Source organism: Bombina bombina, chromosome 2, assembly GCF_027579735.1.
Source record: "Bombina bombina isolate aBomBom1 chromosome 2, aBomBom1.pri, whole genome shotgun sequence".
Classification (NCBI taxonomy): Eukaryota; Metazoa; Chordata; class Amphibia; order Anura; family Bombinatoridae; genus Bombina; species Bombina bombina.
In genome coordinates this window covers 505,405,295-505,427,775 of record NC_069500.1, presented here as the reverse complement: position 1 = coordinate 505,427,775, position 22,481 = coordinate 505,405,295, and the positions used below count along the sequence as shown (strand labels likewise).

The window sequence follows — 22,481 nt, the reverse complement described above, 5'->3', positions numbered from 1 at the left end:
GGTTCCCTTCTTGGGGACAATAATAGACTCCTTAGAAATGAGGATTTTTCTGACAGAGGCCAGAAAAACAAAACTTCTAGACTCTTGTCGGATACTTCATTCCGTTCCTCTTCCTTCCATAGCGCAGTGCATGGAAGTGATAGGTTTGATGGTAGCGGCAATGGACATAGTTCCTTTTGCGCGCATTCATCTAAGACCATTACAACTGTGCATGCTCAGTCAGTGGAATGGGGACTATACAAACTTGTCTCCGAGGATACAAGTAAATCAGAGGACCAGAGACTCACTCCGTTGGTGGCTGTCCCTGGACAACCTGTCACAAGGGATGACCTTCCGCAGACCAGAGTGGGTCATTGTCACGACCGACGCCAGTCTGATGGGCTGGGGCGCGGTCTGGGGATCCCTGAAAGCTCAGGGTCTTTGGTCTCGGGAAGAATCTCTTCTACCGATAAATATTCTGGAACTGAGAGCGATATTCAATGCTCTCAAGGCTTGGCCTCAGCTAGCGAGGGCCAAGTTCATACGGTTTCAATCAGACAACATGACAACTGTTGCGTACATCAACCATCAGGGGGGAACAAGGAGTTCCCTGGCGATGGAAGAAGTGACCAAAATCATTCTATGGGCGGAGTCTCACTCCTGCCACCTGTCTGCTATCCACATCCCAGGAGTGGAAAATTGGGAAGCGGATTTTCTGAGTCGTCAGACATTGCATCCGGGGGAGTGGGAACTCCATCCGGAAATCTTTGCCCAAGTCACTCAACTGTGGGGCATTCCAGACATGGATCTGATGGCCTCTCGTCAGAACTTCAAAGTTCCTTGCTACGGGTCCAGATCCAGGGATCCCAAGGCGGCTCTAGTGGATGCACTAGTAGCACCTTGGACCTTCAAACTAGCTTATGTATTCCCGCCGTTTCCTCTCATCCCCAGGCTGGTAGCCAGGATCAATCAGGAAAGGGCGTCGGTGATCTTGATAGCTCCTGCGTGGCCACGCAGGACTTGGTATGCAGATCTGGTGAATATGTCATCGGCTCCACCATGGAAGCTACCTTTGAGACGAGACCTTCTTGTTCAAGGTCCGTTCGAACATCCGAATCTGGTCTCACTCCAGCTGACTGCTTGGAGATTGAACGCTTGATCTTATCGAAGCGAGGGTTCTCAGATTCTGTTATCGATACTCTTGTTCAGGCCAGAAAGCCTGTAACTAGAAAGATTTACCACAAAATTTGGAAAAAATATATCCGTTGGTGTGAATCTAAAGGATTCCCTTGGGACAAGGTTAAGATTCCTAAGATTCTATCCTTCCTTCAAGAAGGATTGGAAAAAGGATTATCTGCAAGTTCCCTGAAGGGACAGATTTCTGCCTTGTCTGTGTTACTTCACAAAAAGCTGGCAGCTGTGCCAGATGTTCAAGCCTTTGTTCAGGCTCTGGTTAGAATCAAGCCTGTTTACAAACCTTTGACTCCTCCTTGGAGTCTCAACTTAGTTCTTTCAGTTCTTCAGGGGGTTCCGTTTGAACCCTTACATTCCGTTGATATTAAGTTATTATCTTGGAAAGTTTTGTTTTTGGTTGCAATTTCTTCTGCTAGAAGAGTTTCAGAATTATCTGCTCTGCAGTGTTCTCCTCCTTATCTGGTGTTCCATGCAGATAAGGTGGTTTTACGTACTAAACCTGGTTTTCTTCCAAAAGTTGTTTCTAACAAAAACATTAACCAGGAGATTATCGTACCTTCTCTGTGTCCGAAACCAGTTTCGAAGAAGGAACGTTTGTTGCACAATTTGGATGTTGTTCGCGCTCTAAAATTCTATTTAGATGCTACAAAGGATTTTAGACAAACATCTTCCTTGTTTGTTGTTTATTCCGGTAAAAGGAGAGGTCAAAAAGCAACTTCTACCTCTCTCTCTTTTTGGATTAAAAGCATCATCAGATTGGCTTACGAGACTGTCGGACGGCAGCCTCCCGAAAGAATCACAGCTCATTCCACTAGGGCTGTGGCTTCCACATGGGCCTTCAAGAACGAGGCTTCTGTTGATCAGATATGTAGGGCAGCGACTTGGTCTTCACTGCACACTTTTACCAAATTTTACAAGTTTGATACTTTTGCTTCTTCTGAGGCTATTTTTGGGAGAAAGGTTTTGCAAGCCGTGGTGCCTTCCATCTAGGTGACCTGATTTGCTCCCTCCCATCATCCGTGTCCTAAAGCTTTGGTATTGGTTCCCACAAGTAAGGATGACGCCGTGGACCGGACACACCTATGTTGGAGAAAACAGAATTTATGTTTACCTGATAAATTACTTTCTCCAACGGTGTGTCCGGTCCACGGCCCGCCCTGGTTTTTTAATCAGGTCTGATAATTTATTTTCTTTAACTACAGTCACCACGGTATCATATGGTTTCTCCTATGCAAATATTCCTCCTTAACGTCGGTCGAATGACTGGGGTAGGCGGAGCCTAGGAGGGATCATGTGACCAGCTTTGCTGGGCTCTTTGCCATTTCCTGTTGAGGAAGAGAATATCCCACAAGTAAGGATGACGCCGTGGACCGGACACACCGTTGGAGAAAGTAATTTATCAGGTAAACATAAATTCTGTTTTTCGGCCGAAACTTTCTGCGGCCGAAATTTCGGTGCATCCCTAGCGCTATACAAATAAATGATAATAATAATAATAATTCTGGCTGCCTGGGTTCTACAACATGCTGATTCTCCTTCTTTTGATCATCCATTTATCTCTTGGTATCACCTACTGGCTCAGCCCCTCTCACAAGCTGGGCCCCTGTATCTCACCCTGGCACAGCCTTTGCCACATTTTGGCTTTAAAACACTATCCCTCCACAATGGCCAAGCCTCAATACCTGGCGGAACCACACTTACTAATGTCACTTCCGCTGGCCCTGCTACTTTCACTGGTTGTGTCCCTCTCAGGCCTCTCTGTCACGCCATCTCATCTTACTCTGCACAACATTACAAAATTGTCCAACATGAAAGGATTCATCTTTGAATTTGCTGCCCTGTCCATATAATAAGTGCTTTTTATAGTGTTCTAAATAGAATTGTTGACAGATTTCATAATGTTATATCAATGTCTGAAAATATTTGTAATTGTTTATATTTTTTTTTAAGGTAATACGAGAAGGCGTCTGGTCTGTCAGCTAAGGGTAGTCAGTGAATGTGAGTTTAAGAAGTGGATGTTCGGGTGGTGGGTTTGAGCGTGGGGGGTGTCTGATTAAGATATTCCTCCCACAAAAAGTATATCGAGTGATAGTCGGCTATTCGTTTGTTACGAGTAAAGCGATATTTTTCTAGTTGGAGAGACTGAGTAGTTGTTTCTCTCCAGACCTGGATAGATGGAAGTGTATTGCATTTCCAGTTTTTGGGAATTAGTCGTTTTGCTGAGTTTGTCATGATAGTCAGTAGAGCTAGTCGGAGTTTGCAAGTTATTTTGATAAATTTATTAAAGATGAAAAACCAGATGTCGAGTTTGAGACTTAGAGATAGAACTTTTTCGAATTCGACTCTGATAGCTTCCCAATATTTTTGGGCTGTTGGGCACGTCCACCAGATGTGTGTGGGGGTGCCAATGTTTTGGCAACCTCTCCAACACTCCGGCGAGTGTGTAGGGAAAATTGTGTGAAGTCGGTGGGGTGTGTAGTACCATCTATATAATAACTTAACATTCATTTCCATTACATATATGGATGAGGAAGATTTTGTCATGCAGGAGAATATTTTTTCCCATTCCTTAGGGGTTTGTGTAATGCCAATCTCTGTTTCCCACTTTTGTGTGTACGAGGGGAGGGACGTGCTGCTCGGCTGCATAAGTAATTGGTATGTAAAAGATAGAAAGCCCCTGTGTAGGGTGTCATAGATGCAGCTGCTTTCTAAACCCGTATGGGAGCGAAAAAGTAGTAGCTTGTGTGGATGTTTGACAAGGAAGTCTGTTAGTTGATGATATTTAAGCCATTCTATATGTATTTTGTCCAGGATGGGGGCGAGTTCGGTTAAAGGTTTTATTTTCCCGTTTTGAATGACTGTAAGGCAGGGAGAGGAGTTTATAATGTGAGGTGTTTGAGTTGTGTGGGTGGGGAATAGTATTGGAGAATCTGGGTTTTCACAAAGGGGTGTTAGTGGAGAGGGTACAGTTGAGATATGGTTATATTGTTTTATGGATGTGTCCCATAATTTTAAAGTTTCTCTAGTGATTGTTGGTAGATATGTAGGTAAGTTTCTTTTGGAGGGATGTAGCCAGCACTTGCTGCCAAGATGTGAAGTATGCGATAACGAGTGTTCTAGTAGAACCCATTCTTTGTGAACTGAATGTCTGCACCAGTGTATTATTCTGGTGTAGAAGCTAGCCAGTCTATATTGGGTAAGGTTTGGGATCCCGAGGCCGCCCAATTCTTTGGGGCGATAGAGAGAGGCAGTAGCTATCCGAGGTCTTTTGTGTTGCCATATATAGGAGATAAAGGATTTTTGAAGGTTGTGTATCACAGATTTGGGGATTGGGATCGGTAGTGTTTGAAACAGGTATAGTAATTTGGGGAGAAGAATCATTTTGACTGAATTAATTCTGCCTAACCATGAGAGTGGTTTATTGTTCCAGGAGCGCAGTGTATTTTGGATTGAGTCGGCTATGGCTTTATAATTGGTGTCCAGTGTGACTTGTGTAAGGTGGGAAATATACACACCGAGGTATTTTATAGCGCGCGGTTGTATGCGAAAGTGTGCGAGTGCTTGTATTGCAGTTATTTCCTCCATCTGTAATCCAAGTGGGAGCAATTCTGATTTGGTAATATTTATTTTGAAGTTTGAAAAGTTGTCGTATAGGTGTAGTGTTTGAATGAGGGGGGGAAGTGAGTTATGGGGTCGTGTTAGTGTGAGAAAGAGGTCATCAGCATATAAGGTGGCTTTATATTCCTGGTGAGCAATTGTGAACCCCTGTATGTCTGTATTGTGTCTAATATGTGATGCTAGGACCTCCATTGCAAGGATAAATAATATAGGGGAGAGGGGGCATCCCTGTCTCGTTCCGTTTGTGATTGAAAATGGTTGGGACAAGGTATCGTTCAGCTTTATTTTGGCTTGGGGGCTGTTATAAAGGGAGAATATTTTTCCAGTGAAGATTGAGTCGAAGCCGAATTGTGTAAGTGTCTCCTTTAGAAATTGCCAGTTTAGCCTATCAAAGGCTTTCTCCGCATCCATAGAAATGAACACGGAGGGGATATGGTTGTGAACTGCGTGTTCCATTAGTAATAGAATCTTGGTCGTATTATCTTGAGCCTCTCTAAGGGGAGTGAAACCGGCCTGATTAATATGTACAATTGTTGGGAGTATTAAGTTGATGCGGGTGGCCAATATTTTAGCATAAAGTTTGATGTCTATGTTAAGAAGGGAGATTGGGCGAAAGTTAGCGGGCGTTGTAGGGGGTTTACCTGGTTTTGGGATCACTACTACTTGCGCTTCTAGCATGGATTGGGGGAACGGATTAGTGTCCGTTACCTCGTTGAATAATTGAGTGAGATAAGGGGAGAGTTGAGAAGAGAAGGTGTGATAGTACTTTCCAGTGAAACCATCTGGCCCTGGGCTTTTCCCATTGTTAAGTGATTTTATGGCCGTGAGGAGTTCAGTTTGGGTAATGGGTTTGTTGAGGGTGTTAAGTTGATCAGTTGTTATAGTGGGCAGATGTGCACTGGAGATATAAGAGATCAGATCTGGGGTAGGGCCTTGAGAGGGTGCATTACTTTGAATATTATATAGGGTGGAATAATAGTCATGGAAGGATTGTAGAATTTCTTTAGTAGTTTTTAGGGTGTGGGGACAATTAGGTATTTGTATTTCGTTAATATAGGATTTCAATCTCTTTTTTTTCAAGGCTCTTGCTAATAACTTGCCCGACCTGTTGCTTTCGTAATAAAACATGCTGTTAGTTTTTGCGCGCAGCGTCTGGTATTCTATTTGTAGGAAGCCGTCTAATGCTTGTTTAGCGTTTTGTAAGTCAGTCAGTATATCAGGGTTTGTAGGGGATTGTTTATGGGCCAAATCCAGTCGGGCAAAGGTGTCTAATAGCTCTTTATATTGTTGTCGGTGTAGTTTTTGGAAATGAGCCTTTAATTTAATTAATTCGCCCCTGAGCACACACTTATGTGCTTCCCATATTGTATATTTGTTGGCCGTTGAGGGGATATTCAATCTAAAATATTCTTCAATGGTGCTAGTGAGTTTCTTAATTGTGTCTGGATTGTTAAGAAGAGAGTTATCTAATTTCCACGTATATGATGTTAGTGGGGTGTTTGTCCATGATATGTTTAGTTTTACCGCTGAATGGTCTGACCATGATGTGGGGGAAATAACGCATCTGTTGACTAAGGCTAGAGCTGGTTGATTGGTGAAAATGTAGTCTAGGCGACTATATGTTCTGTTAGGATGGGAGAAAAAGGTATAGTCTCGGGTGTCCTGGTGGATAAAACGCCAGGTGTCGTGGAGGTTAAGGTTTCTCAAACCTGTCCATAATACGTTAGTGACCTTTTTTGATATCGCTATTGTGGGATTGGAGCTGTCCTTTGTAGGGTGAATGGGGACATTAAAATCCCCCGCAACAAAGATAGGTCCTTTTGCAATGTCTACAATGCGGTTAAATATTTGTTTAAAGAAAGGGGCTTGCTTTACATTTGGGGCGTAAATATTTACCAGGGTGATAGGTCTGCCATAAAGTAGACCCACTAGGCCGAGAAATCGGCCTTCAGTGTCTCTAGAGGTTTGGATATGGGTGAAGGGAAGAGACTTATGCAGTAGTATGCTAACTCCACCTCTTTTTGAGGTGTTGGAGCTGTGATAGTGAGTGGTGAATGTTTTCCCAAAATATTTGGGTTCCTTGTTTTTCTTAAAATGGGTCTCTTGTAGGAATAAGATGTCTACTTGTCTTTTTGAAAGGTCTAAAAGGGCTTTAGATCGTTTGTGGGGTGAGCTGAGTCCCTTAGCATTTTGTGTGAGAAGGGTTAGTTTACGAGTTTCATCGTTCTTAATTTTGGGCGACATGGTGTGTTTGCTGGGGTATGTTGTTTGGTTGTGTGTGTGAGGTCACATAGAGCCCATTACATATATGTATCTTACTAATGTGTGAGCACACCTCTGCAGGAGAAAAACATTCATTTGACAGGTGATAACTTAAACAGTATCTCATAACAAACGTTATAACATTATAAACCATGAAAAATATTAACATATTAACAAAAAACAAAAAATCTCTCTGCCTATCATAGGTCATAACTGAGAGTAAGTTGGGGGCAGTACCATAAAGTACCCTGTAAATTTGACATATTTTAAATGATATTGATTAGGAATCCTGAAGTGGGGAAGGTGAGGTAGGTAGGTCGGAGGGGTGGGTAGGAAGGAGAAAGGATAGGTGGGAAGGGGGAAGAGGATGAGATAGGCATGGTGGGAGAGGGGTTATCTAAGTCTGCCTATGCTCTCATTCTGATAATAGCAGAAGGTTCTAAATTGCTGAGTTGCAAAAAGACAAGACAAGACTAAATAATGATGACCTGTACTTGCCTGTCCTGAGGGGGCAACATTCACCAAAATGTCAATCTATTTGTTCAGTATTACTGAATTAGATGTAAAAGAGTTCACGAAGGTGAATTTTCAGAGGAGGTCAAGCTGGTAGTGGGTTGCCTTCTTGTGGTGGCTTCTTTTGATTTGGCTCTCTTAGGAAGGGCTGTATGCCAGGACTCATTTGGATTGATTTGTCCCTCTGAGATTTGCGAGTTCTGTGGTTCAGGTAGAGTTTCCATAGGTGGTTCAAGTCCAAGTGCTGTACAAAAAGTTTGAGTGTCCTCTGGAGTTTTGCAGATCACATGGGTGTTATTGCTGATGGTCCAAAGATGTGTTGGAAAACCCCATCTGTAGGGGATTCTCTTATTTCTTAGCATGGTAGTAAAAGGTGAAAATTCCTTCCTGCGTTGTAAGGTGCGGGTTGATAAGTCCTGGAAGAATTGTAAGACATTACCTCTAAATCTTACAGGCTGAATTTTGCGGGATTGTCGTAAGAGCATTTCTTTTTCTTGAAAGTTCTTTAAACGGATCACAATATCCCGTGGCGGGGCTGAGTCAGGAGGTTTTGGTCTCAAAGTTCTATGAGCTCTGACCCATAGCATATCCTCAGTGTAGGAAGATTCTTTCAGATGTCGAAATAGATCCTGCAAATAAACTGGGAAATCCCTGGGTAAGACTGACTCTGGCACTCCTCTGATACGCATATTTTTGCGCCTGCTTCGATTCTCGAGGTCGTCGAGCTTATCTTGAAGAGAAAGTATGGTCTCCTGTTGAGAGGTTACTTGGTCAGTTAGTTGCTGTACATCCTCTTTAATGGTTTCTTGGTTACTTTCAAGAGATTCAACTTGAAAACCTAAGGTGTGAATGTCCTGCTTTAATTCAGCCAGCTCCTCTCTAATACAGGAACGGACTATGTCCGCAATGTCCTTTTTCGATGGTAAATTTTGCAAAAATGAAGGAGAGAGCTAGCATTCAGCTGGTAAAGTTCTGTTTGGTTGAGATTCCTGTGACAGGGTTTGAGGAGTTTTGTCACCAGTTTTAAGGGAGGCAGGAGAGGTAGTCGTTGTGTCTGAACTATGTAAAAAAGAGGACATAAGGCTTGATTTCCCTGTGATAGACTTTGACATTTTATCGTGTTTGATATTGCGTTTAGTCGCCATGTTGGGCCAGGGATACACGTGGCGTGACTCCTGGGTTTCTTGTGACAAGATTGTCTTATGTCGAGTAACACTTATGAGGTATATGGAGGTTTAAGAACTAGTCCTCAAAACAGGCAAAAGGATCTTGCAATCACTGGCAGTAAATAAAAGATGCACAGCAGTGGTATATTGCAGATGGAAGGGTTAAGGTCTGCACTAGAATCACAGCAACAAATTATGGAAAGAATGGTTTTATCTCCAGGCTGGGTTTAAAAGCCAAGCATTGAATGTTACTGAGGATTTATGTTTCAAAAGAGCTGCAGAATCTGTGGTTAAAGGCAGCAAAACTGTTAATTATTTCCTCTGATGTACACAAGGATATTTGAAGTATTAGAGCTGCAGATCCTATTTCATTAATTAGGCAGGAAAATTAGGTTATATTGTGCAGCTGGTCTGTATCTGGAGCTATTCCTGTATTAGGCCCAATCCCTAGGATCAATGTGTGGCAGAGACTTGCACAGGCCATGCAGTTGCTGATTATTTATTGTGGCCAGGTTACAGTTATGGAATGTGCCTGTCTCTGTGTGGATGAGCTGGTATAGTAAGGTATATAAAAAGTTCTTACCCTGGAGGAAGCAGAGTTCCGGTGTAGGCCCAATCCCCGGGCTAAATTTATTTTCCGGTCCGACTCGAAAATCGGGTGCTATTTTTCAGTCTTGGGGCCCTTCATTTTAAATTGTGGGCCTTCCTGGGAGCTTGGTTGTGGCCCCTGATGACCAGCAAAGGGGTATATTTGTGGCTTGATGTCAGATGCGGCCTGAATTCGGTCCGGAGTGCTGAGTGTCTCTGGTTCAGGGGGAGATGAAAGAATTATCCCTCTGAGTTGTTGCCACAGGCTGAGGTGCTGGGGAATGTTGTAGGAAAGTTTAGGAGCAAGGATGATGAGGATTCCTAATGATATAAGGGCCTTTACAGCGGAGCTCCGGAGTTATGCTGCCATCTCTGCAGCTGCCGGCTCCGCCCCCTGTAATTGTTTATATTTGTTTAATTTAACTTTTTAATATAATTAATATGCAGGCATTTGTTTGATATGTTAATATTTGTCTTTGTACCTGCATTTTACTAACCAAGAAGTGTTAGCATTTAAATGTTTACCAATTATGCATTACAGCGTCATGTAAAGAACAAAAAACACAGTGTTTCATTAAACCAGTACTCGACAAATCCAGGCACCATGAAGCCATTTTTGCCCTGGTTTGGTGTCCCCAAGACACACATAGATGCCCAAACTTCTCCCTGCTGGCTACCGCCATTTATCTTGTTGCAGATGGATCTTTTCTAGGCCTTGCAGCTGTGAAATACAAATCCACATATAAATGATACAAACAGATGCACATATGTATATGTGGTATATACATATTTATCTATTAATAAACTATATTTTGGCCATCTTTATATATATATATATATATATATAAAATTCCAAAAAGGCATGCACTCGCTGGGTTTGTGCAAAAAGGTGCTTTAATGGCACATAAGAAAAACAGTTTTTTTTTCTGTTTTCCTTATGTAACATTAAAGCACCTTTTTGCACAAACACAGCGAGTGCATGCCTTTTTGGAATTGTACATTTTGCTTGCCTGCACCCTGGTAGTCGAACTTGGAGGTGGGAGTGTGCTCTTTGGTGTAATATATATATATATATATATATATATATATATATATATATATACACAGTATCTCACAAAAGTGAGTACAACCCTTACATTTTTGTAAATATTTTATTATATCTTTTCATGTGACAACACTGAAGAAATGACACTTTGCTACAATGTAAAGTAGTGAGTGTACAGCCTGTATAACAGTGTAAATTTGCTGTCCCCTTAAATAAGTCACAGCCATTAATGTCTAAACCGTTGGCAACAAAAGTGAGTACACCCCTAAGTGGAAATGTCCAAATTGGGCCCAAAGTGTCAATATTTTGTGTGGCATGGAGTGCACCAGAGCTTCACAGGTTGGAGTCCTCTTCCACTCCTCCATGATGACATCATAGAGCTGGTGGATGTTAGAGAACTTGCGCTCCCCCACCTTCCGTCTGAAGATGCCCCACAGATGCTCAATAGGGTTTAGGACTGGAGACATGCTTGGCCAGTCCATCACCTTTAACCTCACCTTCTTTAGCAATTCAGTGGTCGTCTTGGAGGTGTGTTTGGGGTCGTTATCATGTTGGAATACTGCCCTGCGGCCCAGTCTCCAAAGGGAGGGGATCATGCTCTGCTTCAGTATGTCACAGTACATGTTGGCATTCATGGTTCCCTCAATGAACTGTAGCTCCCCAGTGCCGGCAGCACTCATGGAGGCCCAGACCATGACACTGCCACCACCATACTTGTCTTTGTACTCCTCACCTGTTTGCCGCCACACACGCTTGACACCATCTGAACCAAATAAGTTTATCTTGGTCTCATCGGACCACAGGACATGGTTCCAGTAATCCATGTCCTTAGTCTGCTTGTCTTCAGAAAACTGCAGGCTTTCTTGTGCATCATCTTTAGAAGAGGCTTCCTTCTGGGATGACAGCCATGCAGACCAATTTGATGCAGTGTGGGGTGTATGGTCTGAGCACTGACAGTCTGACCCCCCACCCCTTCAACCTCTGCAGCAATGCTGGCAGCATTCATACATATATTTCCCAAAGACAACCTCTGATATGACGCTGAGCACGTGCACGCAACTTCTTTGGTCGACCATGGCAAGGCCTGTTCTGAGAGGAACCTGTCCAGTGAAACTGCTGTATGGTCTTGCCCACCGTGCTGCAGCTCCATTTCAGGGTCTTGGCAATCTTCTTATAGCCTAGGCCATCTTTATGTAGAGCAACAATTCTTTTTTTCAGATCCTCAGAGAGTTCTTTGCCATAAGGTGCCGTGTTGAACTTCCAGTGACCAGTATGAGAGAGTGTGAGAGCGATAACACCAAATTTAACACACCTGCTCCCCATTCACACCTGAGACATTGTAACACTAACGAGTCACATGACACCGGGGAGGGAAAATGGCTAATTGGGCCCAATTTGGACATTTCCACTTAGGGGTGTACTCACTTTTGTTGCCAACGGTTTAGACATTAATGGCAGTGTGTTGAGTTATTTTGAGGGGACAGCAAATGTACACTGTTATACAGGCTGTACACTCAATACTTTATATTGTAGTAAAGTGTCATTTCTTCAGTGTTGTCACATGAAAAGATATAATAAAATATTTACAAAAATGTGAGGGGTGTACTCACTTTTGTGAGATGCTGTATGTGTGTGTGTGTATATAGATATATATGTATTACGGGTAAAGTCAGAAATCCGGGTAATCCTAGGATTACCCAAGCAGCTCTGGGTAAAGCCAGAAGTAACCTCATAAATCTACAAAGAGCTTGGGGGAAAGTCTAAAGTAACATCATAAATAGGCTGACCATATTGCCGCTTTAAAAAGGGACACATATGAAAAATACATATGTCAGGGCTGTTTAAAGAAATGGTTTGGAATAATGTTCCATTATGAGAACCCTGCCTTATGTATTTTTCATATGTGTCCCTTTTTAAAGCTGCAATATGGTCAGCCTAATCATAAATCTACAAAGAGCTTGGGGAAAAGTCTAAAGTAACATCATAAATCTATTTAGAGAGCATCAAGTCACTGATTTATTTATTTTTTAAATTACCTGTTTTTTATCACATTTCAATGACAAACAAACATATATACGATGCAGTGTAATTCCCATATCTTCACTATCTTTTTTGCCTCGGCCTGGGTGGTTCAAGGAAGGCGCCCCGCTGATCCTCTGGCATCCACCCCATGTGCACCTTTGGGGAATGAGGTTTACAAGGGGGGCTGTAACTATGAAATGTCACATCTGTTATGTGAAGATCTGCTTTGTAAACGAGGCTAAAATGTTTTTCAAGAAAACTAATAGAAAAGTCTATAAATGAAGAGAATATGTGCATAAAATGTGCCTCTGGTGGACTACAGTTCAGATGTATAAAGTTCTCAAAGCAAAATATCAGTGGGTTTAAAAGCCTGTAAAGACAACTGCTTTGCATTTGAAACCCTTTCATAAAACTATAGAAAACAAATTGTACGGCTCTTTGTATATATGGGAATATACCCCAAGCTTGTTTCCAAGATCATAAGCTGTTGTTAGACAATGTACATGTAATAACATTGGTAAAACTCATGTGTAAAATAGAAGCATATTATGGGCTAGATTTATTAAGCCCATACGGCAGCAAGTTCTCTCAAGAACTTGCTCGCCGTCATTTATCAAGCAGCGGTCACCAGACCGCTGCTTCCTGAGCCTCTTCGCCACCTCTAATCTGGCGAAATTCAATCTCCTCGGTCTAGTCAGACCGAGGAGATTGACAGCTCCTGCCCGCGCGTGATTGGCTGTGCGTGGGCAGGGGGCGGGATTGCACGCGAGCGCAAAATTGCGCTCGTGTGCAATGCTGAATACATGCAGGTATTTTCGCCCCGCCACAGGCGAGCTGAGGCGTACAGGGGCGCGTATACACGCCCCTGTACGCCTCAGCTTTAATAAATCTAGCCCTATATCTCTTGCCTCTGACATCTTATTATTAGGCTGCCTGTCTGTGATCTGCTTAGGGCTTCTCACTGGTCTCATTTCCCCTGTGGGTCTTTAATCCACATGAATCTTTAGCAATATGTCCTGATCTCCTTGTCTAGTCTTCCCCAGCGTTGCACAGTTAATGTTATACATATTTATTTATTTATTTACATATTTATTCTGCCCCTGGTTACTAGAATCAGGCAAAATACATGTGCCTCTTGTAACCAGTCACACAAACAACAATGATGTATTAGAGCATTTTATTACTGCATGTAATTATGTGTTTAATTCCTGCAAAGAGGATAAATACACAGCTAACGTCTGCTCTAAAGTAGTAATGCATCTGATTTTATGATCAATTTTACCTGCTGGAGTGAATTAAATTGTTTACAAGTAGCTAATTTACCCTTATTTTGACATTTGAAATAGCTGATTTAGCCTCTGGCATCCCCACCTATACTGAAAATTCCTATGCTTAAGTCTAGGCTATATAAACATAGCCAGCATAATAAATTACGCTCCCAGTGGGGTGTAGAAGAGATAACTAATAAAATTTTAATTTTCTATTGTTCTCTCTAAGTATTGAGCTTTGGTTTACAGACAAATAAAAGATAAGGAAGCAAGTATGTGTACACAAAGTAATACCATAATAAGATGTGATTTTACCTGCAAGCTCAACCCATTTTAATAGGCTGTGGTTTCAAAACACAAAACCAGCTATTTCATATGCACAGATAAACAACAATGCAATGTATCATATATTTTCTACTCTGCAGCTGGTAAAACAAGTAGTTGAAAATACATTAAGGGAGAAACAATCTTACAGTTTACTGTCCCTTTTAGTGCTTGCTATCAGCATGAGAAACCATGGCAATATATTACTATGTTATTGTGACTACTTGCTATATACCATTCACCTGTATGTAAGATTACTTAGTATATTCCTGCCCCTTTGCATGTAGATTTACTAGCCATATACCTCCCTTTAGTATGCAGAATTATTGTCTGTATTCCTGTAACTGTATGCAGAATTAAATTAGATAAGTGTGAGAGACTCAGGAGGGGAAATTAAATTCAAATATGAAACATGAAGGGTCTGAAGATGCTAAAATGAGGATACTGAGTTTAGAAAAAACAACAACTCATATAATCCAGATATTGCCATAAAACATGTGGATGCTATTGTGATTTTATCAGTGTTCGTGGTCTATATTCATCTGCTGGGCTGTCACATAAGAGAGGAAAAGCCATACTCTTGTTTTGATCAGTTCACCAGCCCCTCAATAACCCATTAGGTTAAAGCTTTTCTGATTCATTCCTTGCACGTCATTCCTTTCCAATCCATAAGAAAACACATTTTTAAAGAATATTTTGGTTTTACTTATCAATTTGGATTTTTAAAAAAACATATTTTTGCCTGTTTTCTCATGCAGTATTTGTTTTGACTGTTTACTGTTTTTGCACATGATTAATTCACATGTTAATAAACCATATAGTTTTCTGGTTTAATTCAGATCACACTTTTAAACTATGAAACCTGTACACAAATTGTATAAAATACTGTACATATTCAAATACAGTTGCAATTAAGTGTTTGAAGGTTAAAAAATGTTCATTATAATGCAAAATTTTATGAAATTATTAATTGAATACGTGTCATGAACTGATATTATTGGTTAACCCGATAAGAAGGACCACATTGAACTGTGTATGGGTGCATTTATTCTTTAAATAGAAGCATTTTTGCAATATACTTCCATTCCATTATACTTCCAAAAATGCTTCTTCTAAAAGTTATTACTGTGTTTTTTATTGGCATACACACATATGCTATGAGTTCCCTGTGCACCAGTATTCAAATACAAAATACCAAAGATGTCCAAAGCACTCAGAATTCTTTTCAGGACTGTATTAAGATGGTAAAATAAGCGACATGACTAAGGGGATGTACCCCGAAACAGTGCTTATTTTACTGTCTTAATAAAGTGCTGAAAAGAATTCTGAGTGCTGTGGACGTCTTTGGGATTCAGTATATGCTGTGGAGACTAGGCAGTGTCTCTTGTCCTACGTGCACTTTTCAGTGGTGCTGTTCCATTCCTGTATGTATAAGTATTCAAATACCACAGTGTCAGAAATCACTTGTATGAACCAAAATATGTCTTCACTGATGCAATACACAACCAGCTTAAGCTCTCTGAGCAGACATATGGGGCCTGATAATAAATGATTTTCTTGCTTGGAGAGAAATTGTAGTGCAGACTTCACAGGGGCTTAACTCGCTAAATACTTAAAGAAAAAATCTCTCTAATTTCTGTATGTGATTGGTAGACAAGCCCAGTGCAATAAAGCGTTTGTTACATTTACACTTTGCTCTTTGTATTTTATATAACTTCACTCTTCAGATCAGGTCTTTCAGTATGCACTTTCTATTTTATATTTTAATACATTTAGGTTTAGATTTAGATCCAGCAGTGAGTTCTTAAAAATTCTGATTATGTTTTGAAAGTTTCTGTGTTACTGTAACAAATTACAGAAAGAAGCATATTTAACACTGGTATAACTAACATTTCACTCTGTAGACACGTTAAAGATGTTCTAAGATCGACTGGTCTTGCTTTATCATGCTTCAATCTTGTTCCCCTCTATTATGTTTTTTTTGGGATGGGGATTAAAAGTGTAGGACTCAGTAGGATGTCTTCACACGTTTTCTGTTCTCTTCTCATTTTTAGAGAACCTGTGGAGCAGTTATCTCCAAAAAGGAGAAATCATAGAGAAGGCTTCCTTGCCATCAACGGATCACTTGGGCACTCTTTCTCATGAGTATGTTTTGGCAGACATTACAACATCCTTCACCCTTCTAGTTGGAATCTTTTTCCCATCAGTCACAGGTAACATCTAATCTTGCTTTTCTCTTTAAAGTTAATACTTTTGTTTGTGTTAAAACCTGTAAAGATTAAAATATTTCAACAACAATCTTTGGTATATATTGTTGTATATATAGACCAAATAGGTACTTGCAAGCTAGGGTATGAATTTGGCACAAATGTAAGGTTTTAATGTTATTTGCATTGTCTTTTGTAGGAATTATGGCTGGATCAAATCGCTCTGGTGATCTCAAGGACGCTCAGAAATCAATTCCAATTGGCACTATTCTTGCCATCCTCACCACCTCTTTAGTCTGTATCCTTATTTTGTCTATGGTAGATTGCCTAAAAGCACATCCAACTACTCCAACCTCTGAGGTTCTTGTAATTAGATGGAGCCAATTCAACAAAGAAGATAGAGATGTACAAGCTTTAGGTGACTGATTCCACTGAAGTCCTAGAGAAGGTGATAGTGAATTTACCCAATTAAAAAATGACTGCAATCCATTCACATATCAGGAGGAGCTAACTATCTATACATTTTAAATAATCAGGAGTTCCATTGAATCTGCCCATACTCTATTTTTAAGTGTGGTGTATTGTAATTATGGTTTTATGCACATCCCCGGAATTCTTTAATTTTCTTACATTATTTGACCTTACCACCTCTACTTTAAAGGGACAGTACACTGTAAAATAGTTTTTATATTAATGTATTTACAATGACTTCTTATACCAGCTGCAGAGTATAAAATGTAGGAGAATTTGCGTTTTCAGGTTTATTTGTTTATATTAAGTAGCTGGTTTTGTACTTAAACCACAGCCTGTTACAATGGATTGAGCTTGCAGGTAATCTCAGCTCTCAAGTACACACACTTGCTTCTTTATCTTATATTTGTCTGTAAACCAAAGCTCAATACTTAGAGAGAACAATGGAAAATTAACATTTTATTACTTAACTATGCTGCTCCCCACTGAGAGTTTAATTTCTTCTGCTGGCTGTGTTTACTTAGGCTATTCAATAGCTGAGACTCCAGTATAGAAACTTTCAGTATAGGTGGGGATACCATAGGCTAAATCAGCTATGTAAAATGCTGAAATAAGGGTAAAGGAGCTACTTGTAAACAATTTAATAAATTCCAGCAGGTAAAATCGATCTTTGGGAACAATTTAAAGGGGAGAAAATTTTGGGGTGAACTGTCCCTTTGTCTATTTCATGAGTTGACCACCATTTTCTCTAAAGACCCTATACAAAACATGAGTTTACTTTGCTACAACGCGAGATTATGCCTTGTTCTGGTTTTATTAAATCCCTTAATATACATGAAGGTTTCCAGCATACCACCTTTCTCTCCTCTAAGGTATACATTTTTATTTATATGGCCATGTATCATTTTAGCAGCCCACCTTTAAACAGTTTCTAGTTTATTTATAGCCTTCTGAAGGTCCCTATCTAATTATGGAGTTGGACAGAATCCATTAAAAAAACTTACCTAATGATTTTCTACAGAAAATTAATTTCAAACTCTATGGTGATTTTTGTATATAAATCATTTGACAAGGTTTTCTACAGGATTCTTTATCCTCTATTTATTTAACCCCCACAAAGGGCTTATGCACATAGTTAAAGTCACACTTGGGAGCAATACACACTGTAGCTCCTAAACAAGAAAAAGCTTGTGACTGGTGGCTACATTTGTATGCCACTCCTAATTGGCTCCTCAGCTGTGGCCTTCTCAGGTCGAGAGTGTTGCAGGGTCAAACCCATAGGAATTGATAACAACCTTGCAAATTTTGGTACATCATGATTTATGAACTTCAGCCGGTAATAGGCTAGATTACAAGTGGCATGCATATTACAAGTTGAAAGTAAACGGGTGCGCTCGAGCGCAAACAGAATTTGCACTTTTTGGGTTAATGTGACTGAAGAACTAGCGTAAAGTGTAAGGGGTAAAAAAAAAAAGTGCCCCAAACACAACATAAATACATTAAAGTGATTGTAAACCCTAGCTTTTTTTTTACCATCACTAAAAATAAAGACCACCTTCATTCACCAGTTTAAAAAAAATGAATGAATAGGTTGCCTTTATTTTGCTGCAGCTTCATTGCTTAGCAAAGCGGCCTTGAAGGCCCATGGCACTGCTCATTTTTTCAATGAGGTGAGGTTTCCACCTCTTAACCAATAGCTGCACGTGTCTACAGCATAATGCCAATCGGCCCACATGGCTATTGGCTAAGAGGTGGAAATGTCACCTTAATGAAAAAATGAGCAGTACCGTGGGCCGTCATGGCTGCTTAGCTAAGTAGTGAAGGCACTTTTCATTCATTTTTTTTAAATTGATGAATGAAGGTGGCCTTTATTTTTAGTGATGGTAAATCATAGCATTTTTGAAACTCTAGGATTTACCATCACTTTAAAATAAAGTGATACACTCATGTATGCATTTTCTGATAATAAAAAAAATCACATAAATATTAATAACATTTGTTATAAGGGTTAAAAGTATACAGTATGTGACAAGGAATATGACTGGAAAGGGCTATAATGTGTATGTATGTATATATAGTTATAAATATGTGTGTGTATTTTGTGTTTATATATGCATATACATACATATACACATATATAAACATCAGGTTTTGCTCACACGCAAACAATTTACTTTCAACTTGTAATATGCATGCTAACCTGCCCAAGTTAAAAGTTTACTTTGAGCTAGGGGGGAAATGAGCACGCCACTTGTAATCTGGCCCTTGTCAGTGTGTTCTTTTCCACTTTGCCGTTTGACATTCCTTCCTAAGGTCAACCAATATGACGCTGGGTAATATCAATGTGTTTTGTTTTTTTTGTTACATTCTAAAACTCTTTTGGGTACTGTGTTGTCAGGACGTTTATCAAGTACTTTTAGCTCTGGAATTTGAAAAGTAAAAAGTGGCCCTAAATTTGGATTGTGGTCAGCCAAACAGGACTGGCATATGTTAAGTATAGAAGTATAGGGCCATTTTGTTACCAAAACAATAATAAATAAATTGCTGCCGATAAACAATGAAAATGGCTGATAATGATTGGGTTGACATAGACAATGGCTCATCTGCAACTGTTAACATGTAGATATTTATTAAACAATAGATTGTGATCAACTTCATAGTTAAAAAGGGACACTAATTGAAAACAAATTCTCTTTAAGTGCATGAAATATGGTCCTAACAAAAGTGGTAAAGTATAATGCAGACAAGAATTTTATAAACTATTGAAATAGTGATGAAAGCAAAATATTTGGGAAACAGATTATGTTTTTCCCCTTTTTCTTTCATAAGGTGGTGAGAGTCCACAAATCATAACATATGGTATAAAACTCCTCTTCACCAGGAGGCAGGTAAAAATCATCCTACACCAAGAGCTTTAATCCCTCCCACTTTCTGACTCCCCTTAACAGGAAAAGGTACTCAAACTGCTATGAGGCCTGTTATCCGACTCAGAGGACCGAGAAGAGGGCAAATGGGTGTGGTACCATAGGCAGTGAGTTTAATCCTCCTGAGGGAGATTTTCACTAGCCTGCCACAGGTGTTGCTGGGACTGGTCCTGCAGCCTCCTCCTGTTGGCCTTGTCGGCGTACCTCCTCTATAAGATCTACAATTAGTGTCAGCTAACTTGGATGGGCTAATCTGCTGGACGTAGCTTGTATGCAGCAGAATAAGCGCAGTAGAGTAAGTGTTACAGGAGTAAGTATGAGTCCTAAACTTAAACAGCCCGCAGGCTCCTTAGCAGGTACATTAGTTAGTGCAGAAAGAGCCAGGGGACACTTATTTTTATGCACACTGACATGTAACAGGATTGAGACTTATGTGTTATGCTGGTGGGGGTCCCTTTAATCAAGGTAGAATTTTTTCTTAAAGGGACAGTCAACACCAGAATTTTTATTGTTTAAAAAGAAAGATAATCCCTTTATTATCAATTCCCCAGTTTTGCATAACCAACACAGTTATATAAATACACTTTTTACCTCCGTGATTATCTTGTATCTAAGCCTCTGCAGACTGCCCCCTTATTTCTGTTCTTATGACAAACTTGCTTTTTAACCAATCAGTGCTCACTCCAGGGCAACTTCACGTGCATGAGCTCAATGTTATCTATATGAAACATATGAACTAATGCCCTCTAGTGGTCAAAATGCATTCAGATTAGAGGCAGTCTTCAAGGTCTAAGAAATTAGCATATGCACCTCCTAGAATTAGCTTTCAACTAAGAATACCAAGAGAACAAAGCAAAATTGGTGATAAAAGTAAATTGGAAAGTTGTTTAAAATTGCATTCCCTATTTAAATCATGAAAGTTTTTTTGGGGACTTGACTGTCCCTTTAATGCGGTTAGAGAAATACCACTCTTCTGGACTAGGTGAGTGCTGGCTTCTTTACACTGAGTGCAGCCCAGGGATTTGGATCGCTGCAGTGATTACTTTATAGCAAGCAATGATTCTTTGAGTATGGGTTAACATTTTTCTTACGCTTTTGTTCTATGGCGCTCCTGACTCCTCCCTTCTAAAAGCGGCGGCGATGGCCATTTCTTTCTGAGCGCTGCCCTGCTGGGGCTCCATTGTGGTTCTGTGTTGAGATGGTAAAGTACCCGCGAATCAAGAGCTTGTTTTGGGGGCATCATTTTACAATATTATGTCATTTGCCTTGAGTAGAAGGTTTTTATTGCTAAGTTTCATCAGCGTATTAGCATTTCCAATATTACTTACATTCTATGTGCTACTGTGCATATATATACTTTTCACATGTATCCAACAGTCTCATAGTACTTGTGTCCTTATTATTTGCATACTTATTTGTGCAAATCTGTTACTCACATTTTTGTATGTGCTTCTGTGTTTTGCCTTATTTGCAAATTATGGAGCTGGCTAGAACTGCCCCCTCTCCTAGTATTCTTTCCTGCCCTTTAGAAAGGAGATTTATAGATTTTTTTTCTCCATATCAGTGTACGCTTTGTAAATTTGTGTTTGTCTGTCCCCATGTGCAACTATGCAATGCTTGTGTGGACAGTATTGCCAATTCTAAGCGGATTTCTCATGCTGTCCCCTCTACGGGTCAGTGTCCCTCTTCTTTGGGTACTTCTTTTTGAGGTAAAATGGATTTTTCTCCTGATTTTAAGGATTATCAGTGTTCTACTATTCTAGAGTTGTTGGGGGCTATGCCACCTTCAAGTGAGCATAAACGTCAAATGCCAGAGAGTATTGTTTCTGCAGTGGCAGATCCTTCTTCTGGACCACTTAAAAAGACAACTCAACTTCCTAGTGTGTCAGATACTTCTTTTTCAGAGGGAGAAATTTCATTTCAGGATCGGAATTCGTCCTTCAAACAGATTTTAGAATCCTCCTTACTATTCAGATTGGAACATTTTAAGTCCCTTTTGCTGAGGATTTACTGACTTTGGGTGCCCAAGAGTCTTCTTCCTCTCAAAGTCAAGAAGTCAAGCAACTGGATTTTTTGTTTAAACTGACTACTAATCCAGCAGCAGTTTTCCCAGTGCAAGAAGCCATTTCTCCAAAGAATGGGTCAAACCTGGTATTTCACTTATTCCTTCTCCAAGGTTCAAAAAGTTGTTCCCAGTGCCCGTCATTAAGACAGGTTTGGGAGTTGATTCTCAAAGTAGATAGAGCCATTTCTACACTGGAGATGAGAACCAGTATATCCTTCAAGGACCCTATGGACAGTAAATGGGAGGCATATCATAGGCATTTTCACAGACAGGGTTTTTATTTAAATGAGAAAACAATTGTAATAGTCAACAAAAACTTATTAAGATAGCAGCTGCACCAAAAAATGACACTTTAACTCCTCAAAAGAGTGTGCTATAATGAAAATACAAAGAACCAGTAGGTGGCACTATGGGACAATAGTAGTAAGTGTTATTATTTCATTCAGTGATAATTTAAGAGAAGAAAAATTCAATTCAATAATAATTGAAGAAAAAAGTGTGTTTTTACAATTAAAAGATTATTTATTCATATATAAATTCATAAATTATTTAAAAGACATGTCATAATGGAATTAGTATAAAATAGATTTGATATGATATGATCTCAACTATTTTAAAACAATATAAAATATAGACACCGGTGTCAAAATACTAATCTATGCAGGTTAATATGCCAGGAGTGTATGACAAAAATATATATGACAAATGTAGTTAGGAACAATAAATATTGTGTAGAACAGGAACCAAAAATTGGATGTTAATAAGTCTTATATAAATGGATACAATAAATCAGTTGATCCACCTGATATGGTAGCAAGTCTTTTAGTTTTTATAT

General features: G+C 39.9%; 1 protein-coding gene across 3 annotated transcripts in view; it reads left to right on the top strand.

The window, feature by feature from the left end:
* SLC12A6 (solute carrier family 12 member 6) overlaps nucleotides 1-22,481 on the top strand; it is a 163,594-nt gene that overhangs the window by 128,430 nt on the left and 12,683 nt on the right. For all 3 annotated transcript variants that reach the window (XM_053702245.1, XM_053702244.1, XM_053702246.1), the window contains 2 exons: nucleotides 16,034-16,192; nucleotides 16,386-16,484. In XM_053702245.1, coding sequence (XP_053558220.1) covers nucleotides 16,034-16,192; nucleotides 16,386-16,484 — 258 coding nt within the window. The remainder of the gene's footprint in view (nucleotides 1-16,033; nucleotides 16,193-16,385; nucleotides 16,485-22,481) is intronic.